Source organism: Durio zibethinus, chromosome 11 (assembly GCF_047325235.1).
Source record: "Durio zibethinus cultivar Kanyao isolate XHJ-2024 chromosome 11, ASM4732523v1, whole genome shotgun sequence".
NCBI lineage: Eukaryota > Viridiplantae > Streptophyta > Magnoliopsida > Malvales > Malvaceae > Durio > Durio zibethinus.
The window spans coordinates 24125751-24144777 of NC_143172.1; the positions used below are offsets into that span (position 1 = coordinate 24125751).

General features: G+C 31.7%; 4 protein-coding genes across 4 annotated transcripts; 3 read left to right on the forward strand and 1 right to left on the reverse strand.

Moving 5' to 3' along the window:
- Nucleotides 1–2033: 2033 nt before the first annotated feature.
- On the reverse strand, nt 2034–3838 carry LOC111289971 (large ribosomal subunit protein eL34). Its single transcript, XM_022881341.2, has 4 exons — nt 3679–3838; nt 3499–3578; nt 2585–2694; nt 2034–2265 (listed from the first exon to the last, which is right to left on the reverse strand). The coding sequence occupies exons 1-4, from the start codon at nt 3755–3757 to the stop codon at nt 2172–2174; spliced, it is 363 nt and encodes a 120-aa protein (XP_022737076.2). The 5' UTR covers nt 3758–3838; the 3' UTR covers nt 2034–2171.
- Nucleotides 3839–6821: 2983 nt separating this feature from the next.
- Nucleotides 6822–8279, forward strand: LOC149516203 (uncharacterized). Its single transcript, XM_089768739.1, has 6 exons — nt 6822–6994; nt 7125–7259; nt 7457–7616; nt 7709–7825; nt 7975–8130; nt 8238–8279. The coding sequence occupies exons 1-6, from the start codon at nt 6822–6824 to the stop codon at nt 8277–8279; spliced, it is 783 nt and encodes a 260-aa protein (XP_089624865.1).
- A 558-nt stretch (nt 8280–8837) lies between these two features.
- LOC111289964 (Tetratricopeptide repeat (TPR)-like superfamily protein) lies at nt 8838–10877 on the forward strand. Its single transcript, XM_022881333.2, has one exon. The coding sequence runs from the start codon at nt 8923–8925 to the stop codon at nt 10849–10851; it is 1929 nt and encodes a 642-aa protein (XP_022737068.2). The 5' UTR covers nt 8838–8922; the 3' UTR covers nt 10852–10877.
- A 1218-nt stretch (nt 10878–12095) lies between these two features.
- LOC111290432 (alpha/beta-Hydrolases superfamily protein) lies at nt 12096–15079 on the forward strand. Its single transcript, XM_022881733.2, has 4 exons — nt 12096–12403; nt 12557–12866; nt 13628–13787; nt 14229–15079. The coding sequence occupies exons 1-4, from the start codon at nt 12218–12220 to the stop codon at nt 14695–14697; spliced, it is 1125 nt and encodes a 374-aa protein (XP_022737468.2). The 5' UTR covers nt 12096–12217; the 3' UTR covers nt 14698–15079.
- The last annotated feature ends 3948 nt before the right edge of the window (nt 15080–19027 follow it).

The window sequence follows — 19027 nt, forward strand, 5'->3', positions numbered from 1 at the left end:
GAGAGCTTCAAACCCGATCTTGACCGTTCAGAATGTAGAACTCTGAATCATAAACCTCCTGACAAGGTTCCAACTCAATCGGACCACAGATTGACTTCCGTTCAACCAACTCTCCCTTCTCCTTTTTCTCTCTCTGCTTTTCCTGGCTTTTCTTCTTTATCTGCTTGGTTGTCGACACACACATAAAACAACCCCACCTCTTTTTTTATTAAGTAGCTAGGGCTCTGTGTAAAATAAAAGATCAAGGCCCATGGCCTTTACTTGGTCCAAAACCACTTACATGGGACTGGACCCCATTTTCTTAACAGAAGCACAAGAGAAAGTCATCAAGGAAGAGTTAGAGAAATTAGAGGTGCTAGAAGAGGGAATGAAAGAGTTTTTTCCAGATGGGAGTCCTTCCATTGATAGTGAGAATGTGGGACTCCTTGACCTTGTATTCTGTTCGTCGGTTGGACTCGAAGAAATTCGAAAAGAAGTACTCGGCATACAGATTATAGATCCAGAAAAGACTCCATTGATATTTTCCTGGTTAAAAGCTATAAACCAGCTGCCGGTGGTGAAAGAGCACACTCCTCCTCATGACAAGTTGGTGGCATTTCTTAAATTCATCAGAGAGAATGCTCTCAACTCTTCTTCAACTTAGTATGATTGACGGTTTGCCTTTTAGGCCCTGATACGTGTGTTTAGCCACCCTTCCTCTAGCTTCTTTTCCAGAGAGCTTTCACCCCTACATGTGCACTAAAATCTTGGTTTCAATAATAAATTTTGTTAAGAAGGACAAACAAAATAATCTACTTCTCTAACGAAGCCACAGATGGCCGGTTGTTCGATTAACATAATTCAGAGACACGACAAGGCTTTAATTAACTACCAAGCAAAAGTTACAGGATGAAATGGGGACTGTCGACAGATTTCACTTTTGTCTTTAAAATCTGAAAATAATGGCTAATGCTAATGATATTTAAGATAACCAGTATAGGGATATATTCCATGGCTTCCGCGCTAACCAAGACATTGGACTGGTCAATGGCCCTGGGATTGAAGTCAGGAAAAAAAAAATAATAGCGATTCAATCATGAAAAAAAAAAAAGAAAGAAAGAACTCATCCCATGGATATGCTAGTTGTTTAAATCCCAAGTCAAAGTTCATATTTATTTGTAGATTTGACAATCCCAAAAGTGTCAAGACATGTTGAACATTCTATTCATTAAATGGTACAGCATAAATACAAAACCAAAGCAATAGCAACAAAAAGAAGGGGAAGATACAGAGATGGAGGAAGAAAAGGAAGTGAAATTGCATGGGATGCGGGCTGCTAAATATAGAAGAAGACTTGAGCAAAAAGAGCCAGCTGCTCCTCCTATATAATCCAGTTCACAAGAAGGTCCCCCGTACTTGTCCGCAATGAAAACCCCATAGCTGAGTCCTCTGTCATCCTGGAATATATTGATGAAACCTGGACTACTGCTCCTCGGCTCCTCCCTGATGATCCCTATCAGAGAGCTCAAGTTCGATTCTCGGCAAGTTTTATCCAGCAACATGTAAAAGAACGATGTTTTAACTTTTAAATCACCTGAAATAGGTATGCTACTCTTTATTTTCATTTCCCTTCCTTATATACTCGTGTGACAAATTTGATCAGGGTACCGATGAAGAAAGAGCTACCACCTCCATATGAGAAGCTTTTAGCGCTTCTTCAATTTGTTAGACAAAATGCCCTCAAATCTTCCACTTACCACTCCTCTTTGATACCATATCAATGTTGCAAAACTGAAGTCCGGCGAACTAAATTGAATCTGAGGAATTATTCCTTTTATGTTCTTGTGAGTTAATCTTTTCATGAGTTAATAGCTCAATATGTTAGCTTTTATTTAAATAGTAGAAAAGGAAAAAGAAACCCATCCCTCAAAAAATTTAGTTAATTTCCTGCAACCAGATAAATTACTAATTACTATGGCATGCAAATGGTTTATCTTGGATAAGCATGAGTGATAAAAGAGCTGAAGCAGATCCATAGACAAGAAGAAAAAGAGTCAAACCAAAAACTAAATGCTCATTCGTGTTTAAACAAACACCTCACAATAATAATTTGCAAAATTCATCATCTCTTCAAGTCAAAATTTAATTGAAACAAATTAAAATTGAAATTAGAGCTTGTCTCATCTCATCTTTTAGCTCTTTGATGTCTGCTTTTCCTTGGCCTTCTGAATCTTCAAAACCTTCTTCACAATCTTCTGCTCTTCAACCAAAAAGGCTCGAATGATCCTACATAAACATTGAAATTACCAAGAATTATTCATCGGCACAAAAGAAAAGAGCAGTGTCAAGCAATTCACGTTTCAAGTATTTCTATCATTGTATCAAAAAGAAAAGAATTTACTTCCGTGTGGATTGGATATCAAAATTACTTAAGCTCCGTTGGACGGTGCCTTAGATTTTTGCTTTTTGCTATTCGCCCTTTGTTTTTAGTACTTTTTTTTTGTTTTTTTTCTTTTTCACTTTGTACTGTGAAAAGCAAAAAGCAAAAAACCCAAAGCAAAAGCCCAGCAGAGCCTAAATTTGACAAATAGATAAAAAAGCACACCTTTCCCTGACTGCACCACCAGACAACACACCACCATAGGCACGGTTCACAGTCCTCCTATTCCTGGGTAGCCTAGACCTCTTGTATTCAGCAGGTCTCAAGTGAGGGATCTGCACATAGAGCAATATCGTATACAACAGGAAGATTTATTACTACACGAAGCAGTCGGCCAACTAGCAAAATCAGCACATATTATGTGAAACAACTAAGTTTAACAAAGGCAAAATCATTTGAGCACTCTGAAAATAATCAAAACAATAAGTTCGACTTGTCCCCAAGACAGAAGAAAAATAAATAGTAAAATAAAACACAACACAGTGCAGTAAGAAAGCAGGTGAAGATCAACATAGCAAACTGAACAAGAGAAGTTCAATTCAAAATAAAGTTTTAATCCCAAACCAACTACATCTCCTCACAATGGTACTATTTTGGGGAAACACATTAAATTTAACGGGGGCAAAATGCCCACAAAAAAACAAAATCGGAGCAGTGACGCAATATATCCTTACAGTATGAAAGTAAATCAGAATCAAACAAAGTGCTCAGTTCAAAAATTAAGAACTTGGTATAGTATTTGCATCTATGAAAGTTAGGACAACGTATATAACAAAACAAAACTACATAGAGCTGACCCAACTGTTCCCAGCACTAAAGTTAACTTAACTCTGACAATATCAACTGATTAGCATTGTATATTATCAACATTCTAAGCTCATTCCCGCAGAATATGACAACCCCAACCATCGAAACATTGTAATAAGTCTAAAGGCATTCTTTTTCTTTTTCCTTTTCTACTTTTTACAACATTCATAAGCTCGAAATTCTCATATTCGTGACAATATAACAAAAGTTAAATGCTGATACCATGTTAGAGCTCATAAGCTATTCAGAAAGAAATTAATTAAAGAAAATACCCCTTGGATGCGTTTGCCAGTAACAGGACATTTGGGACCGCTAGCTCTCTTCTTAGTTGTCTGGTAGACAAGTTTCCCACCTTCAAATTTCAACCAATGCCCACAAAAATAAGTAAAGCTTTTATTTAAAAAATGCGTATATAACAATATGAATCAATTATTGAAGTAGTATCTAATTACCAGGAGTTTTCACGACTCGATGCTGGTTGGACTCGGTGGCGTAGCTATGGCGCGTCCTGTATGTCAGCCGTTGAACCATTTTTTCCTCTCTCTCTCTCTCTCTCTCTCTCTCTCAGAGTGTGGCTGGAGGCAGAGACCGATGGGCAGCAAGTTAAAGCTTTGGTAATGATTACGTTGCCCTAAATCTGACGGCTATTCTACCTTCTCTTTTAACGGTTGATATTTGCTCTCCCTTTTTTTTTTTTTTAATTTACTCTTAAGCAGAAGTGTCAAATATAAGAGCCGGTATTGGGACAATAACGATTTGAATTAAATTTTTTTAGTTAATATATGATATTATAATTTTTTTAAATTTTATATGAATTTGAATTTATCTTTTCTTGAAATCGATATAAATTAAATTTTATTAATTTGATTTGATTTATTGATTTTTTTAATTTTAATTTTTTGTTTTTATATATTATTTTAATATATTTAAATAGATTTATATAAAAAATCATATATAATATTTTATTTATTATATTGAAAATAATATTTAATACATTACTTTATAAAATTTTAATATATATATAAAAGTTAATAAAAATATACAATTTAGTTTAGTTTAATTTTTTTAATTTTTCACTTTTCAATTCAAACCTAATTTATATATTTAATATCTAAATTTAATTTAAACAAAATAAAACATTACGGTAACACAACACAATATATATTGAGAGTGACACGATCCATTATTAAATAATTGAGTTGGTCAAGCATAAAATATATACATGCATCTAGGAGTAAGAAAAAAAAATCAAAAATCAAAAATTGATTTGAAATTATAGGGTTCGGTTATATTTGGATCGTTATTTTTTTATTTGGTTCAAATCAAGTTATATATTAAATGCATATATTAAATTTAGATAAATTTCAAATTAAAATGTGAAAAAAAAAAAAAAAGAAGAATTGACTTATATATGTTTATTAGTTTTTATATATTTTTTAAAATTTTATTAAATAAAAATAATTATTTTTTATATAAATATATTAAAATCTTATTAAAATATATAAAAATAAAAATAAAATTTAAAAACCGATGAATCAAACTGAATCGGTAGAATTTGGTTCAGAATGGATCAGTTTCAAAAGAATATTGATTCAAATGCAAATCAAATTCTAAAATTTTACAATATTATGTATTGTCTAAAAAATTAAACTGAATTCGATTCAATCTGAACCGTCATCACGTATGTCATAAATTAAAGTTTTTGAATCATTTAAAAAGATTGAATGCAAATCATATTTAATAGATAAAACAAATTTACATTTATAAGAAGATTTATTCTTTGCATATTATTTTGATTTTGGTAAGTTAAATCATTTTAAAATTTTTCAAGTTTTAGATAAAAAATTCAATCTTTTATTTAAATTTATTAAATTGTATGATTGTATGCATTATGTTATGTGTTAAGAATATAGACTGTACTCATAGGTATACACAAATTTATATTTTATCATGTATCATTGTAACCAGGGACGAATGCACATTGAAGACATTGGGGCAACTATCCCCACCGTTATCTTTATACCCTTTAAAAATATATTATAAAAATATTAAACGAATTTAATTCCTTTATATTGACTCACTGAAAACAAAAATAAAAATATATAATATATGTAAAAGTCAAACTCACATTAATTAGAAGTGATATGTTTTTAAATAAAAAAATATTTTAAGGTTATTACAAAAAAATGGGGGCAAATGAATTGGTTGTAAAAATAAATAATCGATTTTCTATTTTCCTTCATCCACCTCACTTGCAACTTTCAGTTTTTCAAGCAGGAACAAAGAGAACCAAAGAAGAAAATTAAAAAAGTAAAAAGAGGAAAAAGAAAGTCTTTAAACTAATGAAACAAATTACAAGTTGGTTATTTTCTTTTTCCAACAAGATATTCAAGTAAATTTTTTTTAATATATTTTGTGATTAGTCAATCAATTTTTTTAATATTTTTTTATATTTTTATATATAATGTTTTTTACTATTTAAAATTTATTATATTTATAAAATAATTTGATCATGTATTCATGTTATTGATAGCATTTATATTTTTTTATCATGTTTGAATTTTTTGTGTTTTATATTTTTCTTTATTTTTTTAGTTATTACTCATTCAGCTAATTACTTTAAGTTTGACAAAGATTAATTTTTATATGGAGATTATAAAATTAGTTAGAAGTTTTATCCAATTTCTTGAATAGTAGTGTGGTTACAGTATGTGAATTGTATTTTTATTCATATATTTCAAATCTAGGGTCACTTGATCTTCATTAACATGCATAATTGTATTTTAAATATGTGTTCTTATTTTTTAAATTATATAAACTAAACTATTTAATTTAATTATTTATGGAGAAATATCTTATTAAAAGGAAGTTAATTTTTAAAAAATCATCTGAAATTAATGCTAGTGACATACAACATTGTACAAAACAAGTTCGTGTTGAATTAAACTTAGATGATTTTCCGTTGTATCCTAGGTTACAAAAAAAATTTTAGACTATAATGCTAATGATAAAAACAAAGTTCAAAGAGCTTATTTACAAAAAAGTTCATGTAAACCTTATAAACATAATTTTTTTCAAAGAAAAATTGGAAAGGCAATATGTCGTTTTATTCTTATGTGGTTCAAAGATTATGTTAATCAGTTTGGAATATAATATAAAAAAGGATGCCATTTTTTGTTTGTATTGTTATTTTTATAGAACATATATTGAAAAGCAAACAAGCGTTGATTGTTTTATTTCAAATAGATTCACAAATTGGAAAAAGAAATAAATATTTGATATTCATGTTGAAAGTCCTAATAGTGTTCATAACAAAGCTCAAAAGCATCATCAAGATTTGCTAAATCAAAATCAACATATTCAATTTGCTTTTGCAAAATAATCTAATCAAGAGCGAAAAGATTATCGAGTTTGCTTAACTGTGACACTTGATTCTATTTACTTTTTTCTATGTCAAGGTTTGGCATTTCATAATAGAGATGAAACTAAAAATTCTCATAATCAAGAAAATTTTATTGAGTTTCTTATATTTCTTGTCAATCATGATGAAACCATCAATAATATTGTCTTAAAGAATTCACCAAAAAATTCAAAAATGATAACGTATGATATTCAAAAAGATCTTGTTCGTGCTGCAACAATTGAGATTACCAACACCATCATGAAAAATCTTGGAAATGGATTATTTTCAATTTTACTTGATGAATCTCGTGATGTTTCAATCAAAGAACAAGTTGTTATTGTTTTTCACTGTGTGGATTCTAAAAGGTATGTTATTGAACATTATTTTAGTATAATACATGTCAATGATGTAACCGTTTTGTCTTTTAAAGCAACTATTGAAGTATTATTCTTTAAGTTATGAATGAGCAAACAACATGCAAGGTGAATTTAATAGATTAAAAACTTTGATCATGAAAGATAATGCATCTGCTTGTTATGTTCATTGGTTTGCTCATCAACTTCAATTGACATTTATAGCCATGGCAAAAATTATGTTCAAATTGCATTATTTCAACATTTGGCAAATGTGGTGAATATTGTTGGGTTTTCATGTAAACGAAGAAATATTCTTCGAGAAAAACAACTTGGTAGACTAGTTGAGGCATTACAAGTCGGTGAATTTTTTACGGGAAGGGATTTAAACCAATAAATAAGTCTTCAATGAGCTGAGGATACATGATAGGGCTCATATTATGAGACTTTGATAAATTTGATCCTTATGTTTAGTTTCATCATTGATTTGCTCGAAATGATTGTAGAGGATGGGAATAGCTCAGAGCAAAGAGGTGAAACTTCTACCTTGTTAGATTCGACCAAATATTTGGACTTTGCTTTCAACTTGCATTTGATGAAAAATATCTTGAAGATTATAAATGAATTATCATTGGTATTATAAAAGGCGAGATCAAAATATTAGGAATGCGACGCATTAGTAAGAATAGCAAAGCAATGACTACAAATAACGAAAGATGATTATAGGAATCTTGGCATAAAGAGGTTTATTTATTTTATGAGAAAAATAATATTGGCATCCCAAATATGGATGATATGTTTGTAACTTGTGAAAAACCTCGATGCAATGCTCTAACAATGATAGTGTTACATTATTTTTAAATTGAATTGTTTTATATAATAATTAATATGCAACTTTAAAAGCTCAACAATCATTTTAATAAGGTGAATATGAAGTTATTTCTTCGTGTGACTTTTTAAATTCTTATGATTTTTTTACAACTTTTGATAAGAGAAAGTTGATTTTTCTTGCTCAAAATTATCTAGATGAATTTTCTAATGTAGAGCTACTAGTTCTTGACAATCAATTTAAGACTTACATTATTGATTTAAGATCTCATGATGAGTTTATAAGTTTAAAAAGTATTAGTGATATTTTCATGAAACTTGTTGAGACAAAAAAATATTTTGTATATTTATTGGTATACTTATAGATTTAGCTATGATATTATCAAATTTTACTACATTAGTTGAAATAATTTTTTTTGTTATGAAGATTGTGAAGAACTATTTGCACAACCAAATGGAAGATTTTTGAATGAATTATTATTTGGTTACTATATAAGAAAGATATATTTTATAATATTGATAATGAAAAGATTTTACATTGTTTTCAAAATATGAAAAGTCATAGAAAACAATTATAATATGTTATTTTTATATATACAAAAATATTTTTTTATGTATTTTAGTTAACTTATATATATATTTAATATTATATATTTATATTTTTAACCCCACTAAGTATAAATCATAAATTCATTCCTGATTGTAACTTATATATAATATATTAACTTACAACTCATGTCCGTAAAAATTACGTTTATCTATTTAATTATGCATGTACATACATATATATTCATAATTTTCTAACATTTGTATATCATTCACAAAAAAAATATATAGATATCCAAATATTTAAGAAAATGGTATGGAGTAAGAAGAAAAAGCTTAAATATATATCCAACTAACAAATTATAAGAAAATTATTATAATAAAAAATAAGATAAAAAAATAAAAATTTTAATTGAGTCAAATTAAAACTATATATTCTTTTTAATTAAAGAATGAGAACTCTCTAAACGAGGATGGGACAATGGACACTTTGAAACGGGTAAATTGGCAAAATTTTTAAAGAGGTGGCGACCAGAGGTATAGTAGACCATGGACATAACTGAGAAATGAATAACACATCCCGCCATTGCCTCTCTTTGTTAACCAACTGCAAAACCCTCAAAACCCTCAAACAAATCCACGCTTCTCTTGTCAAAACCGGCCACCACTCCGACCCTTTTTTCGCTGGTAAACTGATCCTCCATTGTGCAGTAACGATCTCCGACGCTCTCCACTACGCTTGCCGTTTCTTCCTTCACTTTCCAAAACCGGATGTTTTTATGTATAACACGCTTATTCGAGGGTTCTCAGAATCGGGTATCCCTCAAAATTCAGTATTTACATTCATAGATATGCGTAGGAAATCAATGGTTCCTCCTGATAGCTTCTCTTTTGCTTTTGTTCTTAAGGCTGCGGCAAATTACGGGTCGTTTATAGCTGGGATTCAGCTGCATTGTCAAGCTTTAGTTCATGGTTTCGATACCCATTTGTTTGTTGGGACGACTTTGATAAGCATGTATGGAGAATGCGGTTCTGTTTATTTTGCAAAGAAAGTGTTTGAACAAATGCTGGAACCAAATGTTGTTGCTTGGAATGCGATTGTTACGGCTTGTTTTAGGTGTGGTGATACAAAGGGTGCACGAAAACTGTTTGATATGATGACTTTTAAGAATTCAACTTCATCGAATGTAATGCTTGCAGGGTATGCGAAATCTGGGGAGATGGAGCTTGCCAGGAAGGTGTTTTGGGAGATGAAAGTGAAGGATGATGTTTCTTGGAGTACTATGATTGTTGGATTTGCTCACAATGGGTGTTTTGATGAGGCTTTTGGATATTTTAGGGAGTTGCGAAGGCTGGGCTTGAGACCCAATGAGGTTAGTTTGACTGGGGTGCTCTCAGGCTGTGCACAAGCGGGGGCGTTTGAGTTTGGTAAAATCTTTCATGGGTTTATTGAGAAATCTGGGTTTAATTGGATTACTTCTGTGAATAATGCACTGGTGGACATGTATGCAAGGTGTGGGAATGTGGGGATGGCTCGATTAGTTTTTCAGAGTATGCCACATAAGAGTGTTGTTTCTTGGACTTCGATGATAGAAGGGCTTGCAATGTATGGTTATGCAGAAGAGGCAGTAGAGGTTTTTCATGAGATGGAAGGGTGCGGAATTAGGCCTGATTGGATTACCTTCGTTTCACTCCTATACGCTTGTAGTCATGCTGGGTTGATTAAACAAGGATGTAGCTATTTTTCTAGGATGAAGGATGTGTATGATATAGAACCAACAATTGAGCACTATGGCTGCATGGTTGATTTGTATGGTCGAGCTGGTTACCTGCAGAAGGCCTATGACTTCGTATGTCAAATGCCAATATCACCTAATGTTACAATTTGGCGGACTCTTCTTGGTGCTTGCAGCATTCATGGGAATGTTGAGTTGGGAGAGAAAGTAAAGGAAAGGCTTTCTGAGCTAGAACCCAATGATTCTGGTGATAATGTGCTGCTGTCAAATATTTATGCAGTTGCAGGGAAATGGAAGGATGTTGCCACTTTGAGGAGGTCAATGACCGATCAGAAGATAAAGAAATCTCCTGGGTGGAGTATGATTGAAGTTGACAGGACCATGTACAGTTTTGTAGCAGGGGAAAAATCTAATAAGACTACAGCAGAGGCTTATGAGAAACTGAAGGAGATAATTTTGACACTTAGGATTGAGGGAGGTTATGTTCCTGAGGTTGCAAGTGTTTTGCATGACGTAGAAGAGGAAGAAAAGGAAGATTCTGTATTCAAGCACAGTGAGAAGCTTGCTGTAGCTTTTGGGATCTCAAGGCTGTGTAAGGGAAGGGTTATAAGAATAGTAAAGAATTTGAGAATATGCAGAGACTGTCATACAGTTATGAAGTTGATCTCTAAGGTGTATGGATTGAAAATTGCGGTCAGAGATAGAAGTCGCTTTCACTTGTTCAATGATGGCTCTTGTTCTTGCAAAGATTACTGGTGATTGGTAAACAGTGAGCATTCAAGCAATGGAAAGTTTCTGCACTCATCAGAAAAGAACTTAAATTTTAAAGGAGAAAACTAACACCAGAACCTGAGAAAGGAAAAACGAGCTATGAATCTGCTTATTAGGGGAAAGTGTTGTGGGAAAATACAATGGCTGAGCTAACCAAGGGATTGGATAGAAGGAAAATTTTGAAAACTAACAATGTTTGATTGAAATTGTGGCATACTGAATTGAAGGGGTGTAGAGCAAATACTTGTAGAGTCTTTCATCAACTTGGGCGGAGATAGTCAACTGAACCTGATAGTGCAGAGTTACTGCAGAGGGACTTGCTGGCCACAGTCTATACTTATTTTAATGACCAGCCTGTACAAATATCAATCCACTTGTTTGTGATGCACCGAGAATTTTCAACTGGAGCTAATCTATGTAGGTGATTGAGAATATGATTATGGCATCCACTTTGGATTAAAATGGGAGAGTAAGAAGACCATTCTTTTGTACCAAACTAAAAAAAAAAAAAGAAAAAAACTATTCTTCATGTGTTCAACATTAGATATTGTTTAGAGAGAACTATCATTTTCCTCGTATTTCTTGCTTTCGCAACTCTCTTCGCTTTATGCCTGTATAATACCTATATCATTATCTCTGCTTTTCGTTTTCATCTAGGTTGTATTTAGAAATTTTTTTATACAAAGAACACATCAACACGAAAATAAGAAATGAATTTTAAGGGTTGACATTTGAATTCAGATTTTATTAATTATTTTTAAAAGTGATTGTATTAATTAATTAATTTAAATAGTTTATTTTTATTTAGATACTTGTAATTCTTTTCAAAATTATAGTAATAATAATTAAATTTAATAATTTATATATTATTTATTTTGTATCAAATAAAAAAAATTATTATGTTATAATTTATATCAACATCTTAAATATAAAATTTAATTTTTAATTTTTAAATCTTATTAACTACATAAATTTTATTAAAATTTTAATTTTTAATTTTTAATTTTTATATTTACGAATCCCGCTAAAAATTAACAATCATGAATAACAATAACGCACGAGCAAAACGAGAAAGTTGACAGAGACAGGACTCGGAATGACTGAACATTGATATCGTGAAAAGGTCTGCAGGCTCCTAAGTGCCAAAAAGGTGAGGCAAAAAATCTTGTTCTACTGGGTGGTTCCTGTTTGAAACATATTAAGTGGTTAGTAATACTTGAGAATTCCAACAGAATTTGTCTTCTCAAAAGACCATTGTTCTTTCTTCTTCTTCTCCTCCTCCCCTCCATTCATCTTTAATCTCAAAAAGGCTCTTCCTTTTTCTCTCCTCAAAAGAACTTTTCAATTCTTTTCCATGGCCTCCTTTGCAAACTCCACGTTTTCAATATCACCCTTTGCTGTTACTTGCAAAAACTATAGACCATTTCTCTCTCCAACCTCCGTCTCTCTAAAACCCATTTCCATCAAAGCTTCCTCTGCTTCCCTGGATTACTCTACACCCTCCTCTGTCATTGAACAGAAACCCCTCGAACCCACTAAGGTAAAACATCATGGGAAGTTTTAAACCTGGAAAAATTTTCCATACTTAAACTGTAATTTTGTTGGTCTGGGTTAGTTTGAATTCCTCAATATTTGTTTCATTTTAGTTTGTTTATATTGTCGGTTGTCTCATAGTTTTTTTTTAATCATTCAGACAAATTGTTGGGAATGGAAGTTCAAGGACAATGTAATTCATATATACTATGAAGAGCATGAGAAGGAGAAGGTGAGCAATGATCCTCCAAAGAATATTCTTATGATTCCAACAATATCTGATGTAAGCACTGCGGAAGAGTGGAGAGCCGTAGCTAAAGACATTTTGGAAAGATCTGGTAAAGCCAATTGGCGTGCAATTATTGTTGATTGGCCTGGTTTGGGATACTCTAGCAAGCCAAAGATGGATTATGATGCTGATTTGATGGAAAAATTCATAGTTGATTTTATTAATGAGATAAGTTCCCCAGGTGGGTACCAAAACCTTCTTTCTTTTAAATACGTTTATCTATGTTGGTTTTGTTAGTTTGATGCTTTTTCACATTTATAATTTTTAATTGCTTTGATTGTTGTTGATAGTTTGCTTGAATGACATGATTTATCCTTGTTGTGCTTAGCACTGCACAATCTTCTTATTCCTGTTGGGATTTAGGAATGTTTTCTTCTTGTATATCTGTGTTCATTTCTGTTTGTATTTATTTGCAATGTGATTAATTGGTTGGCAGTAAAGAATACCTTTCATTCATCTTCAGTGTCTGTAAAAATTCCTCTTGAAACTACTTTAACATAGGGGATTGTAATGTTTGAGAGCATGTAGATTTTTAACTGCCCCAAAGATGTGAATCAACAAACTAACAGTAAGTCCCTACTAAATGGTCATGTTTGAGGTCGATGTCATTTTGTTTTTCTTGTTTCTTCCATGTTCGGTGTCCTTTCTTCAAACATGATCTGCAATGATGCTTGACCTTCTTGACACTTCTTTCTAGTATGTTTCTTATTATGATACTTTATGCTATTGCTTCTTCTATCCTCTTATAATTCCATGTTTTCTAAGCATGTTATATTTTCATAGTCAAAGTAGCAGTTTATAGTGCCGTATCTGCAAGACTGCTAACATTTTGTCTTCTTTTTTGATATTTTAACCTTTAGATGATATTATGAGAAAGTATTTCTAGACAAATTTAATTAGGAGGCAATATAACTTGCTAATAATTTGTTGCAATTGAAACAGAAAACGATTTGATTGTCTTTGGAGGAGGTCATGCTGCTGCAATAGCAGTTCGTGCAGCAAAAAAGCGGTTGGTGAAGCCAAAAGCTATTGCTGCTGTTGCTCCAACCTGGGCCGGTCCCTTGCCTATTGTGTTTGGTCGAGATTCCAGCATGCAAACAAGGTATTTTAAATGCCGATAACACCTTTGTGGATGTTGACAGCCTGTTTCCAGGCACCACCAATTATGCTTTCTAGATTGTGAAGTTTAATTAAGGCCTATGCATAAGGTCGTACTTGTTGAGAAAAGGAGTTCAATTTACTCCACCTGATATCATTTCTCTCCTTTGGGACAAAGCTTAATTGCATTAGAGCATCCATTCAATTCTAATGGTGCTAGATTTCTTAACATTAGTTTTGCATCTTCTTTTTACCTAATAGTGCGGTGTTTTTGAACACTCTCTAGTCTCAACCTGAGCATTGTTGTTTGATTGCTTTTAAAATTCTCTCATCAATTTCCACCGTATCAAATTTTTTTTTGAAATTATAAATATGATGATTTATATTTGTTTACATTGATGAACCGCTCAATAGATCTTTCATCTATCTCCCATGTAATTATCAGGTATGCGCTGCTGAGGGGCACCTTAAGAGCTCCAGCTGTAGGGCGGATGTTGTATAATATGCTTGTGAGCAATGAGGGCGCAATTGAGTCGCAGTATAAATCTCATGTCTATGCAAATCCTAAAAATGTGACTCCAACAATTGTTCAAAGCAGATACAATTTAACAACGAAGAAAGGATCCCGATATGTGCCTACTGCTTTTTTGACTGGTCTCCTTGACCCTGCTAATTCCCGAGAGGAGTTCCTTGAACACTTTGCTGATTTGGAGGGGAAGATGCCCATTCTGGTTGTGTCAACTGAGGGGTCTCCAAAGAGATCAAAAGCAGAGATGGAAGCTCTCAGGGAAGCCAAAGGAGTAAGCAAGTTTGTTGAGGTTCCTGGTGCCCTTTTGCCTCATGAAGAGTACCCTACTAAGGTGGCAGAGGAGCTTTACCAGTTTTTGCAAGAGAATTTTGAAGTCCATGCTTAGAATCCTTCATGATGGAGCTTCTAACTTCCAGGGAACAATTTTTTTCCACAACAATCATGCTCAATCATTTTTGCATTGCTAGTCAGAATGGTTGTGTCAATGCAAATGTACCCAAAAGGATACCCTGTACAATAATATCTTTATATATATTGCACCTACAATAGGATCAATATTGTTCATCTTCCGGAAAGTAAAAGGTAATGGATGAGAAATATTTTGGGGGTACTGATGAAGAGAAGTTATATAATCTACATCATCACCCGATTGGCAGAAAAATTGCCTGCACTTTATGGTGATCTATGAGGATTATGCATCTTGTTTAGGCTTTTGTTCAATACTGAATATAGTTGCTTGAATCCCCTAGATGGTTTTCCTTTCTAAAGTATTGGTTTCATCTCATGAGGACAAGATCATGTTTGTGTAACTATCTCTTTTGCTTTCTATGTTGTTTAACTTTAGCTCACCCCTTTTCCCTGGGGATGATAGCAGAAAAGATAAAAGAGATGTCAAATCAAAGTTCTTCCAAGCCCAAGATTCTGATATTTTCTTGTTTGTGGTGCACATTAGATCCCTAACCATAACTTAAGCCTCGGACTGAGACTCTGCCCACTGCCTTGCCGCTCAAGCAACACCCTTGGAGACAATTATTAAAAGATTCCATTCCATGAAAATGCTGTAACTTGTGACCCTATAGTTAAGATAATAATAAATGGAAATCTTTTTTCCGTATATTATCAAATTTTAAAATTTGATTATTTAAATTAAAATTAAAATTTTTCTTTAATTAGTTACGTTATTGAATAAATAAGTTATATTTGGAGCTTATAGGAACATATCAAATAATTCATATATATATGTTTAATACCATTTAAACACAAAAATTTAAGTTTTTGGACTCAAATGCTATCCAACATGTATGTAAGGTTTTCTGATATGCTTTCATAGGTTCTAAGTGTGGCTTATCTCCCCAATAACTGGTATTAAAGCAAAAACTTATTGGTTCGAGCTCCAGTGATGATGTTGAGGGGAGAGATTATTGACAAATAAAAAATTGATCACGTCCATTAACTCCATATGCCCAAACGTTGGTATCAGAAGATTCGATTTGGATGTAGTGAGTATGTGGAATCGGAACACCTAAAAAAGAAGGCAATGTATTGAATCAACTTGTGATGCAGCGCAATGTTAAGGCTGTGATTGATTGCAAGCTTAAGAAGCACTGAGATAACCTAGGCAACAAGCTTGTGTGTTGTGATTAAGTATAAGCTTGAGGGTCATTGAGACAACCTAGACATGTAGAGAGGTAAAGTTAAATATTGAGCCTAAATACACTAAGATTTAATCAAAATTCACAAGTGAATAAGAAATATTGTTAGGATAAGATTCACATGTGAGTGAAAAATCTAACATTCACTAAAAAATTTGAATAAAATGTCTTATATATATATTTATATGGAAGACTCAAAAATTCAATAATTTAAGCTTTTAAGCTTAAGTAGTGTTCAACATATATGATCTCTCTCATGTATTCTCATGGCCTCCAAATATAACTTATTTCCTCAACATACTTGGCATTTGGCATAAATGAAATTGTATTATAGGAAGAATATAGGTTTTGTCTTGAAATAGAAAATGCTGCAGAGGCTCTAACGGCATTGACAATAGAGAGAATGCAAAATTGCACTCATCGAACCGTATACAATGAAAAAACCCATTTGAACTATATCAAACACTACAATTCAAATCGATTTTCGATTATGTCATTTTTTTTTTCTCAGCCTTATTCGAGATTGAGAGAAAGGTTCAATTATTGGGGCTACCCATGTAAGGGCCTAACAAAGAGAATAAACCATTCTGGGCTTTTAGTTTTCCAAATCATTTGGGATATATAATAAAAGGGTTGTTGCCTCTAAATCATCCCTTCATGTCTATCACATTTATTTACCCGGTTTAACAACTCATTTTCACTTTCAAGAATAAATAAATAAATAAATAAATATATATATATATATGCACTCAACATAATTATTCACTATTGTCTCTTATCACATAAAATAAATAAATGAATAAACAAATCTTCGTTGAAAGGATTGATTCATTTGCACATATAGGTTCACAGTCCAATCGAGTTAGTTGAGCTCTCGATTCCTTTCATATTTGAGTCTAGCTTGACTGATTTGAAACTGGATATGTTTTAGCTGAACTTGATTTAATTCAAGCTTTGTGTTTTGTGGCAAATATTCATTAAAGTATTCGTCATATCCGTGTTTAAGCTCTGATAATGATAATCAAGGAAGCTTTAGTTTGAATTAACATTAGGTTGACATTCTAATTAATTAAGCCACATTAAAATAAAACCTCAATACGATTAACTTATTTATCAGGCCTTTGTCATTCAAAGCTTAGCAAATTATCAATCTAATTCCACTCTATATTAACTCAAATTAATTGTTGAACTAATCACAAGCTTAACAACACCATATATTTATGTGTTTTGAACTCAACTTGATTGTTTAAGGGAAACGGGTCTTACATCTAATAGAAAAGTGTTAGATTGTTGCTTTTAAGGAACATCTTTATTTATCAAAACATCAAAGACTAAAGTGTAAGAAAGATAGCATCATTTTTCAAAAGGGATAATATTTCATATTAAATAAAGTGCAATTATTATTACAAACTTTATACTAACTACTAAGGAAAGCTTAGTCCACACCCTTAATTAGAGGTGATGTTTAGAGGAAAAAAGATTTGACAACCAATAGTCAAGAATTGGACTAGATTTGTAAGTAAGGATCATCCTTCTCTTATTGAGACACATTTTTTCAAAAAACAAAACTACAAAAGAGGTCACATCAAACCCTCAAAGCAAAAAATATTTCATAACATATGCAGTTCAATAATTCTTACATCAATATTTAAAATTAAACAACCCAATTGAATGAGGCATGAGATTTTTACTTGTTTATATATAAGATAAATTAAGTTCAAGTCCAACTTTATAACAATTATATCAAAGTGAACATAAACAAATTGATTGCTATGAACAACTAGCAGGTTTGATTTAGACCCTACTAATTTAAAATTTCCATGAACATACAGATGTGAATAAGAAAGAAAATTGCAACGTTTAAGCCATCTTATGATATAACATGTCAACATCTTGCAGTTAAGAGATTTTATGATTTTTGAACTTTTAGTACGTGTGTTGGAATTATCTTTCCGTATCAATTTAGGAAACTTATACGGTTAAAGTCCAATTACGTTTTTTTTTAATCATCATATTAGGTAATATTATTCATCACAATTAATTAGGTAGGTTTTTCATTAGTTTCTTGATCTGATCCGTTAGATGTTGGTGATTTTCACCTATAATAAAAGTGACAGTGATTTTTCCTAATTATTAATTAAAATCCATTGAACTTGATTTTTTAATTAATTTTTATGGTATTTAAAAGTTTAGATCAGTCTGCATGTACCCTTATTATTTTTCCAATATTTTTTTGGTGTTTGGAGTTCCTTAAAAGATAGAGGCAATGGTGGCTTGAGGGTGTCCATGGAGATTGGCAGAAGAGGCAAGTTTTATTTTTGTAAATTAGTTTTTTAAAAAATATATATTTATTTTATTTTTTATTTTTTGCAGCAATAAGGAATAACACATGAATATTAACTGGTGAGTAAAATCGCATCAAAATCTTCATGTGCCATGGTGAATTTTGTACCCCATCATCTGCCACATGTTAAAAAAATCTAAGTGTATATTGATTTAACGGTAGCCACAAATTTCATTCAATTTATGATTTAATTGATGTAAAATTAAAAATAAAAAACTTAATTAATTGTTTTAAAATTTAAGAATTTAATTTATTTTTTAATTATTTTTCAAGAGTTTTTAATTCTTTGATTTTATATTTTACTCTCATAATAAAACACGAGCCTGAAACCTAATTCCATTAATTAACACCTCTTAATTATTCAATTTTGGAACTATTTATTTCTCTATCTTTAGTGAATTATAGAACAACACGTTTCCGAAAGTTGGACTAGGAAGCAATGATAAGTCATCCGTGATGTTATAACAAGTCATCCCTAGTGTAGAAATGTCAAGCTGCCATTAGACGCCGTTTTCAAGTTGAAAACCATAAAAACGACAGTACAAGATGGTTGCATTATCCTCTACTCTCTAGTCATTATACTTATGATAATGTTTAAACTTGCAATCAATTTTGCAATCGATGTAATTTTATTATTATATTTTTAATTTGAAATAAAATTATCATTATATTTCAAATTTTAAATCAATTAAAAAAATTAATAAAAATTTTTGTCAAAA

Excerpts from the sequence above, each read along its gene's own strand:
- LOC111289971 (XM_022881341.2), bottom strand. The coding sequence starts at position 3,757 with ATGGTTCAACGGCTGACATACAGGACGCGCCATAGCTACGCCACCGAG. Across the intron at positions 3,579-3,678 it reads TCGAGTCGTGAAAACTCCTG|GTGGGAAACTTGTCTACCAG; the intron begins GTAATTAGATAC and ends TGAAATTTGAAG. Across the intron at positions 2,266-2,584 it reads GGTGGTGCAGTCAGGGAAAG|GATCATTCGAGCCTTTTTGG; the intron begins GTGTGCTTTTTT and ends ATGTTTATGTAG.
- LOC149516203 (XM_089768739.1), top strand. The coding sequence starts at position 6,822 with ATGATAACGTATGATATTCAAAAAGATCTTGTTCGTGCTGCAACAATT. Across the intron at positions 7,617-7,708 it reads TTATAAATGAATTATCATTG|GAATCTTGGCATAAAGAGGT; the intron begins GTATTATAAAAG and ends AGATGATTATAG. Across the intron at positions 7,826-7,974 it reads GCAATGCTCTAACAATGATA|AGAAAGTTGATTTTTCTTGC; the intron begins GTGTTACATTAT and ends ACTTTTGATAAG.
- LOC111289964 (XM_022881333.2), top strand. The coding sequence starts at position 8,923 with ATGAATAACACATCCCGCCATTGCCTCTCTTTGTTAACCAACTGCAAA.
- LOC111290432 (XM_022881733.2), top strand. The coding sequence starts at position 12,218 with ATGGCCTCCTTTGCAAACTCCACGTTTTCAATATCACCCTTTGCTGTT. Across the intron at positions 12,404-12,556 it reads AACCCCTCGAACCCACTAAG|ACAAATTGTTGGGAATGGAA; the intron begins GTAAAACATCAT and ends TTAATCATTCAG. Across the intron at positions 13,788-14,228 it reads GATTCCAGCATGCAAACAAG|GTATGCGCTGCTGAGGGGCA; the intron begins GTATTTTAAATG and ends TGTAATTATCAG.